The 9,392-nt window shown below is 34.2% G+C and overlaps 1 protein-coding gene across 2 annotated transcripts; it reads left to right on the forward strand.

Annotated features, from left to right (window-relative positions):
• Positions 1-5,711: 5,711 nt before the first annotated feature.
• Positions 5,712-9,112, forward strand: LOC113762821 (E3 ubiquitin-protein ligase DIS1). 2 transcript variants are annotated; one of them, XM_027306434.1, is made up of 4 exons: positions 5,712-6,077; positions 6,999-7,233; positions 7,564-7,950; positions 8,446-9,112. In XM_027306434.1, exons 2-4 carry the CDS (start codon positions 7,024-7,026, stop codon positions 8,764-8,766), a joined length of 918 nt encoding a protein of 305 aa, XP_027162235.1. In that variant the 5' UTR covers positions 5,712-6,077; positions 6,999-7,023; the 3' UTR covers positions 8,767-9,112. The 2 variants fall into 2 exon arrangements, with proteins under 2 accessions (XP_027162235.1, XP_027162237.1); XM_027306436.1 differs by having other exon boundaries at positions 7,090-7,233.
• The last annotated feature ends 280 nt before the right edge of the window (positions 9,113-9,392 follow it).

Genomic DNA, 9,392 nt, shown 5'->3' on the forward strand with positions numbered 1-9,392 from the left:
CGGCGAGAGCTGGGCAGGCGGTCCACCGAACCCTTTGGTTCGCCTTAGGGGGAGGTGGGGCTGTCACACAATATATGTATAAAGAGAATACCATTTGGAAAAAAAATTCTTTGCTATTTCGGCTATAGCTAGGGGGATTGTTTCAAATGGATAGGTACATGTGATTTAGATTTTCAATTAGGAGCTAAAGGCTTCATGTCCCTCTTCTCGCGTTGTACTTGTTTAATGTTTTTTAATTAATTAAATGCGTAGTCAAGCCAACTCAGACAGATAGGATTGGCAATTAATTAAAAACAAGTATTAGATTTTCCTTTTATTAATTAAATGCATGTTACTTGTTTAGTATAAATTAACTTAATTTTGCCCTTAAAACTAGAAGAATAAAATTAAATTCGTAACTAATTTTACTAAGTACAGAAGGTGCCTAAGAGTAGGGGTGTGAATCGAAATCGAAATCGGTAATTCGGAACTTTGAAATCGGAATTTTGGTATCAGAATTTTCGACCGATTTCGATTTCGAATTCACCAATTCCGAATTCGGTAAATTACGATTTCACCGAATTCATGAATATAAAAATTATTATTATTATTATATAAATATTATATTACATATATATATAAAATATTATATATATAATATTATATATATGTGTGTGAAAACGAAATTGAAATCGAAATAGGAATTCTGATTTCACTGAATTCATGAATATAAAAATTATTATTATAATATAAATGTTATATTATATATATTATATATATATGAAAAAACAGATTTGAAATCGAAATAGGAATTCCGATTTCGATTTCGATTTCAATTTCGAATTGTGAATTCGAAATCGGAATTTTCGATTTGAAAATTTTCATTATCGAATTCGACCAATTCAAAATCGGATATTCCGATTTCCATTCCGAATTACCGAATTACCAAATTCGAAATTCTATTGAATTCGGTTAGTAAATCGAAAATTTTCGATTTTGCGCACCCTTACCTAAGAGTAAGAATGGCAACAAGGCAATGTTGGGCTGAAGGATCGTCCAATAACTCCCCCCCATTCCCCGTTCCTGTACTTGCCCTCAACTTGCCCTGCTCCCCCCACGGGAGATTTTATTTTATTTTTTTAATCCCACACTTTTTGAACTCACAACAATAAAACCAATTAGATGCATTTCATATTTGGTGTTACAGAACCTTTCTTCCATTTATTATAATAGCATCAATGTTCACTAACAGTACCAAATTTAATATCTTTTAAACTTACTCAACTCTGAAATCTAACTATATAAAAGCGGGAGTTGGACAATGAACAGTTCATTTTTTGTCAAGCGGTTATAACGTAATTTCTAGCAACTTTGAGGGCATTTGGTTTTCAGCAACTTCAGGTACTAACAGCACTGCAAATTTGTTGTTATTTGTACTAAAGAATCGGGGAATAATCAAATGCCACATCACCCAAAGAGTAAGGTATGCCGTATAGCATACAATGTTGATTCGGCCTTCACCTTGGGACTAAATACCGCTCAAGTACAGTTCCAAAAACAAAAGCCCAGTTAGTCACAAAAAATTAAGCAAAAAACTCCACAAAACTAAACAACTCAGCAGCAACAAAAATGGAGCCAATTTTCTTTGTAGACTCCAAAACCGCTCAACAAAACTACTCTAATGGAACAATAAAAACAACATTTACATATGTAACTCAAGACGCTGATGGAGTCCCAAAATATATTGGTAAGATCAAAATATATTGGTAAGAGCAAAATATTGGTAAGAGCAAATGGTAAGATCAATATTTTCAACAAAATATATTGCAAATCAAAATCCACTTTAATTTTTTCTTACTTTTGCTACTAATTTTCAGGTCATACCAGCCAAATTTTTGCCGCATATAGGACACCATATGCGAAGAACAGCAATACTAAAAAATGGAAACAAAATTTGGTTTATTAAATTACACAAAAGTCCCGCAAATTCTGGCTGGAAAGAATTTCTATGTGATCACCAAATACAAGAAAACTTCATGATCCAATTTTTTCACATAGGTGTAATGACCTTTCGAGTGCAGATATTTGCTCCAAATCGTTGCTCAACTTTCTATGAATGGAACATTTTACCAGCCCAAGACTATGGCCAAAACGAATACGGTATGGTACAAAATTATTACTCTCTAATTAAAGACAATTTATCAACCTAAATTGTTATCCAAGAAAACTGCAGGAACATTCTGCCCAACAAAAGGACTACTAACAAAAAGTTTCAATTTTATGTGACAATACGGCCATCCGATATAGAATACTTGGTAATTTTCATATTACACAAAATATTTAACATATCAGTGTATCAATATTCTTACAAAAATTTCACATCTTTTTATGACAGGAATTACATCCAGATGATGCCTTCCATATTCTACCAAATAAAGATTGCATAATTGTGCTCTATTGTCAACAAAAGACTTGGGACATAAAAGTTGAGGACAATTATTTAACAAATGGATGGAAAAAGTTGACAAAATTTCATGTAATTAAAGTAGACCATAATGTCGTATTTACTCACTTAGGATTGAACAAATATACACTTCAGATATTTGACGATGAACTTGTTCAAGTGTATCCAATATAATCTAAATAAAATACAATTAAAATGTTCACAAACTCAACGCAGTTATTTAACATTGCTACTGTAATAAACATAGTCCAATAAAATCCAATGAAATCCAATGAATAACATTGTTCACAAACTCAACGCAATTATTTAACATTGCTACTCTAATGAAATCAATTCCAGATGCACTTTTGTTCCACTATCATATAACTATCAACCCAACTATGCATGTAATATCTTATGGACTGACTTCCATCTATGTAACTGCACTTCCATCACTTTGTAACCATCTTTTTGTTCTACTTTCATGTAACTATCAATCCAACTATGCATATAACTATCTTGTGGACTGACTTCCATGCATGTAACAACACTTCCTTCGCTTTGTAACTTCAACTATACTTTTTCCCACCTTTGTAATCACTTAACCCACGCCACATAATTTATACTAATCATATCATACAAAATATCAACACTATATTATTTGAACTAATTCAAACCAAGCTTATACCACCTATATCATTCTCTACACTATAATAACTACACAATAACTAAAAATTGTGTAACTTAACACGGGAAATATTAGCTCTCCTGCACAATGCGCAGGCCGTCTCACTAGTAGACTTTAAAAGGGAACGATCACAAGAGGAAATAAGCTCCAGTTTTTCTATTTTGTTTTATTAAGCATGAAAGTTCCACAAGTCAACAATTGTACCTTAACTCCATCAAACATCACACACGCTTTCTATATTTAAATAAGAGCATGACAATCAAATGTCCATTGGCGGCCCCTGCTCAATCCGAGTTGCTTTCACGTTTTCATATTCAGTCATTCACAGGATCTCTTCCTTCATGTTTTTATATCGTTTCCAACCAACAATTTTTAAACATGGGGCGGGTCACTCTCAACTTCCTTTTTTTTTCTTCCTTTTGTTTTTTTTCCCATAATGTAATATAAACCAGTACTAAATCCTGGTTGGGAAGGGCTTGAAAGGGAGGAATTGAATCCAAAAGCTCTAAGTTTTAGAAATTCAATTTTAGTCATTAGGCAAAACATTCTCGGCAGCAAACTTACTCTTGTCTTAATTAAAGAATTCAATTCAATCTCAAACTTGCGGATGGCTATTGGCAATTTCTTATCTATTAATAACAATTATCTCAATCACTGAATCATATAAAAAAGAGTTTGTTATTGCAATTGTAAACACGTGTGTGGATAGTAGATTATTTGGGATAGTTTTTTGGGAACTTTTTTTTAATGTGATCTGTGTGAGATAAAAAGGTGGTTGAAAAATATATTGATGATGCATGCAAATAAATTTTGTGGTATCTTTGAATCATATAAAAGAGGCTAATTACTCACAATATTGCTGAAAAAAAAAATCGGAAGAGTAGTGGTCACAGAAGGTTCAATTGCAAAACTATTGCTGCCAAGCTGACACAGCCCCAGCAAAATCCAAAATTTAAAAATAAAAAAAAACACTGGCTGCCGGGCTGTGTCAGTGAAAATTTAATTTTTTTTTTAAAAAAGACTGGCCGCCAATTTTTTTTGTTTGTTTAACTACCTACTATCATATTTACTTCTATCTCTATTCTTATACTCAGTCACTGCCATTTAATAATTTATTGGTATATTTTATTTGGATAAATATCAATTTTCTATATATTTTATAAAAAAAAATGAATATCAAATCTTATACATAATAATTGTAACGATTATTTTTCAACGATTTGAGAACTGCATCTTATTCTAAATTGAATGAGATTTTTTGTTTAAAAAACTTCACCCAAATAAATCATCCAAATAAACTTCTATCCAAACAAACTCACTATTTTCATTTAGGATTAATCTTATACACTGACACTGCATATATTATAAAATTTGGATGCATGACAACTAATTTTCATTTGAATACACTAATTTGCGTCCAAACTTGTTTGGATGCATGACAACTAATTTTCATTTGATAACTAATTTTCATTTGAAATCTAATTTTTTTTTCACATATGACATACATTTAGATTTAATAGTGTATACTTTGTTAGTACATTGACGAATAAGGTCATTAATACACTATAATGCCAGAAACTCCTCTAATCACTTTGAAAAAGAGTTTGCAGTTAAACCTTTTTTTAATAACCTTTTGAGCTACGAATGCCCATACATTTGGTAGAATAATAGTATAATACCATCTTAACCAAAATAAAATACTAATGTTTTGCAATTTTCAAAAGGTTTTTTTTAAGGGGTGCCAATTAGACATTAATTAACATATCTACATCACATCCAACCCCTATCATGTTACGTGTATACATTAACAATTATTAAGAAATCAAAAGATTTCTTATTTACAATCCCTTCCACTCCATTTTAACATCTAACCTAATCCCGTCTTTTGGCTTTTATACACTTTAACACTACATTTTTAAAGTATCAATTGAATACAACTAAAACCCTTTATATAACGGTCTGTCTAACGGGTGTTCATACGATAGTCGTTAAAATATATTTCAAGTGTTATATTTTTGGAAATATAAGATTAATTAAGAAAAGTAAATAAATATAAGGAACGGTAGGCAAGATTAAACAGAAAATATATATAAATATAAGAAAAAATAATAATTATTAGTATATATATGTATATATATATATATAATAAGTTAGGTGAATGTTAGATATTTATTGTTAGAAAAATCCTTTTTTTTTTTTTTTTTTTTCAGTTGGGGGTGTCCGGGCCTACACCCGACTAGTCCCCCAACCCCGAGGAGAGCGGGCCCCACCGATCCCCAAGAAGATACCCCGGTTGCTCAAGCTCAGGGTCGAACCCCAGACCTGTCTCACCTAAAGAGGCTACACAGGCCACCCGAGCTAACCGAGGGGGCACTAGAAAAATCCTTTTTAAAATATGTAATTACGCATAACTACTGTTCACAAACACTAAGCCTATGATTACGCATAAGTACAAATTGTTCACAAACGCTAAGCCATGTTGGTTTATTACGCTAAGCCAAGTTGATCTAATAAACTTTTCATCTTCTTTTTGTCAAGTTGTTCCCAGTTTTGTATTCTTTCGACAAGTCTCTCTCCCCTCCGACGACCCCCCCCCCCCCCCCCCCCCTCTCTCTCTCTCCTCTTACGGCTTTAGTTTGAAAATTGAAAATTGAAAAGAGGGTTTCGGTTCGTATATACAGTTCCAATTTCTCATTTTCTCCTCCTAACATCTCTTGATTTCATTCGCTACCCTATCCACGCTATGCCAGAGTGCCGGACAAAACTATGCAAGAATCCCGCACTAAATTCTATATTATCTTCTCCATTTCTTTGATTCGTCATTTGATTGATTGATTGGTAGGTCGGTTGGTTGGATTTTTTTGTACTTTTATAACAGAAATCACCAAAGCCCTCTTTAGGGGTTGGTTCTCCTCCTTTTCTTGTCTCTCCTCTTGTGGGATTTTGATTCTACCGTAAATTCTCCAGGTACTTTCTTTTTCTTTTCTCGCTGATATCCCAATTTGCTCTGGGTTTTCTTGTTCCAGAAAATTCCGTTGAGTTTTTTTGGTTTATTTTTTGTTGTTTTCCTAGTCTTTTTATTTTTTTGCTAGTTAGTACTATTTTCAGAGGTAGATGTTCATTTGAGATCTGATATGGGTTCGGTTTGAAAGCGGTTTCAACTTCGGTTGTTTTCTGATTTTGGGATTTTATTTTGGTTTTGAAATTCATATGCTCCAAATTTCTTGTGTCATAAATTTTAATGTGTACGGTTTTTTAAATCAAATCTGTCTGATCCGAAATTGGATAAATGATATGCCGTACATTAAATCACCAATTTTATACGATTGTATCTGAATATAATTGTGTACAAATAGGTCAACATTCTTCTTTTTTTTTTCAATGAAATAATATTTGAGTATTGATAAAGGAATAAAGTTCTGAGATTTTTAAGGCCATAATGGATGGTTATTTTTCAATTAAAAGCATTTGGGAATCTGGGAAATGGTTTTATTGGTGCAATGATGTCATTTTGCTTTGAATAGTTGGCGTGGAAAAGATGATCAGTCGTTTGGAGATATGTGCAAGTGCATCATTCAGTGTCTAGTTCTTGATATCGTGAACACTAAAAAGTTCAATCATTTAGTAGTGAGAATGTGACCGTTATCTTATCAGTAAATTTGACTCTTACAGTATGATGTCGATAAGAGTTGGCAGGGTTTAACTATTTCTTCTTGTTTCCCTTTTAGTCTTCTCGATTTATTATTTTTGGTGTAGTTCGTATTTGATTGCATTTTACTTCTGGTCTGTAATTTGCTGCTGTGGTGGATGCTGTTTGTTATAGTTTTGCTTTAATGAATTTGAATGGTTATGTATGCTACTCAACGTATTAACTGAATTGACATGTAGAGGGTCTGAGCTGCTTATTCTGGTGATGTCAACTGGAAATTGTTATTTCGATGACTTGCGCAACAAACCTGAGGTCATTGATCCTGCTCAGGATGAAGAATTACTGGAAGTTAGCGAGCACATGAATGACGCTACTCAAATTGCTGTGAAACCTAATCTGACTGTTTCTAGCAGTGTTCGTGAGTTGTTGGAATGTCCTGTCTGCTTGAATGCAATGTACCCTCCTATTCACCAGGTACTTATATTTATTTTAATATTTTGTACGTGATGTCAGTTCGCGGTCAACTGAAAGTAATCATAGATCATCAGTTTATAGCTGCATCAATTTGATCTAGTGTACCCTTAAGTGCTCAACATCTGTAATAATAATCTTAAGGGACATTCTCTTGGTATTTCTTGTTTCTGTTATTTCTCCTGTGTAATAGCATTTACATGTTGAAACTTATCATTTGATGACATGGTATATGTGAATCATTTAAGAAGTTTATCTTGTACACATATCTTCATTTATCGTATAGTTATCGCAGTTTAATTTAATTATATTGTTTTCTGCTTACTGTTGCAGTGCTCGAATGGGCACACCATTTGTTCTGGTTGCAAGCCTAGGGTGCACAACCGCTGCCCAACCTGCAGGCATGAGCTTGGCAATATCAGATGTCTTGCATTGGAGAAGGTGGCCGCATCCCTTGAGCTTCCTTGTAAATATCAGAGTTTTGGGTGCATGGGCATATATCCTTATTACAGCAAGTTAAAGCATGAATCTCAATGTTCGTTTAGACCCTACAACTGCCCCTATGCAGGATCTGAGTGCACGGTCATTGGTGACATTCCCTATTTGGTGGCCCATCTAAAGGATGACCACAAAGTTGATATGCACAATGGCAGTACTTTTAACCATCGTTATGTCAAATCAAATCCACATGAAGTGGAGAATGCTACATGGATGCTCACAGTAAGTATTGTCCCCAAGCGGCTTTGATGGTCATTCGCTGGTGGTTGGTAGTTTTCTCCTACCTAAGCCTAGGTTTTTAACCCCCAGCTATCTAGTTTGTTTAGCCATTCCTTTTCTTTTACTCCTTTCATCTTCTCTGTCCTCCCCCCCCCCCCCCTTCTCTTTCTCCCCAGTTGTTAAGAGTATGACAACCATTTTGTGTGTGATAAAATTGTTGATTGCCAAAGGTTGTGAAAAGCATATACAAGAAATTGGTACTTTAAAAAGGAGTTAATGCATATAAAGCAATATGATGGGATTTATTAGTAACTCCATTCAGGTTTGTAGTTCTGATCTTTGACGTCCTTGCTGTCTGGGCAATGAACTTGTAGGAAATAATGAGGAGTCCTATTAATTAAACTGCCCATTGCAATCCTTTGTTTGATAACCTTTAATAGCTTCTCTTATACATTTGTAGCAATCTGTTTACCTCTTGTACCTTCTTTTTTAATTTAGGTTTTCAGTTGCTTTGGGCAATACTTCTGCTTGCATTTTGAAGCATTTCAACATGGTATGGCGCCAGTTTACATAGCATTCTTGAGGTTCATGGGTGATGACAATGAGGCCAAAAACTATAGCTATAGTCTCGAGGTTGGCGGGAATGGCAGAAAGATGATATGGCAGGGAATTCCTAGAAGCATAAGAGATGGCCACCGCAAAGTTCGTGACAGTTTTGATGGCCTCATTATCCAACGTAACATAGCCCTGTTTTTCTCTGGCGGGGATCGGAAGGAATTGAAGCTCAGAGTCACAGGTAGGATTTGGAAAGAGCAGTGATGAGTTATAGCGCCACAGCTTCCGTCATTGTTTGTTATCTTAGGGGTAGATTTGTTCTTTTAGCTGTTGAGAGTCTTCTGGTCATGTATTTTCTGAACTTTAAGGAGGCAATCCCTCTTTGCAACTATGCAGTGAATACATGAGTGAGAAGTCCTGATTTTATGCAATTCATCATGGTTGTGTTGTGCAACATATAGTTAGTGCAATACTGCTAATGTTGTTTTAGTGTATCTAGCAGTTATTTAGTATGTACTCTAGCTACCATGTCAATGTAGTCCGGAGAATTCTCCTTAAAATATTCTAATGTATGTCTAGTGAAAAAGTTATTCCGGGTCTTCGAAAGAAATAGTTAATTCTTCTTTACCTATGCCCGTGTAAAACATTGTTTGATGTAGGGTACCATCCAGCAGTGTGTTCTGAGTGAGGGGCAGACGATTGTGTAGTTTAGTGTACTTAACTGAAGGCCTGCTTACTACACAATTGAAAAAAAACAGCATCAATTATTGGTCAAACATATTCATTTGTTCCAATCAGAAAGAAATGTTTTGGATATTAACGAATCTGAATACGCTTTTAATTGGCTTACTGAATGAAATGTGAAGTGCTGTAACTGAAATAATGGGTGG

The sequence above is a fragment of the Coffea eugenioides genome, chromosome 2, assembly GCF_003713205.1.
Source record: "Coffea eugenioides isolate CCC68of chromosome 2, Ceug_1.0, whole genome shotgun sequence".
Classification (NCBI taxonomy): domain Eukaryota; kingdom Viridiplantae; phylum Streptophyta; class Magnoliopsida; order Gentianales; family Rubiaceae; genus Coffea; species Coffea eugenioides.

Bases quoted from the DNA above. Each gene is read 5' to 3' on its own strand.
- LOC113762821 (XM_027306434.1), top strand. From the start codon at position 7,024: ATGTCAACTGGAAATTGTTATTTCGATGACTTGCGCAACAAACCTGAG. The intron at 7,234-7,563 runs GTACTTATATTT...TTACTGTTGCAG, and splicing joins TGTACCCTCCTATTCACCAG to TGCTCGAATGGGCACACCAT. The intron at 7,951-8,445 runs GTAAGTATTGTC...TTTTTAATTTAG, and splicing joins ATGCTACATGGATGCTCACA to GTTTTCAGTTGCTTTGGGCA.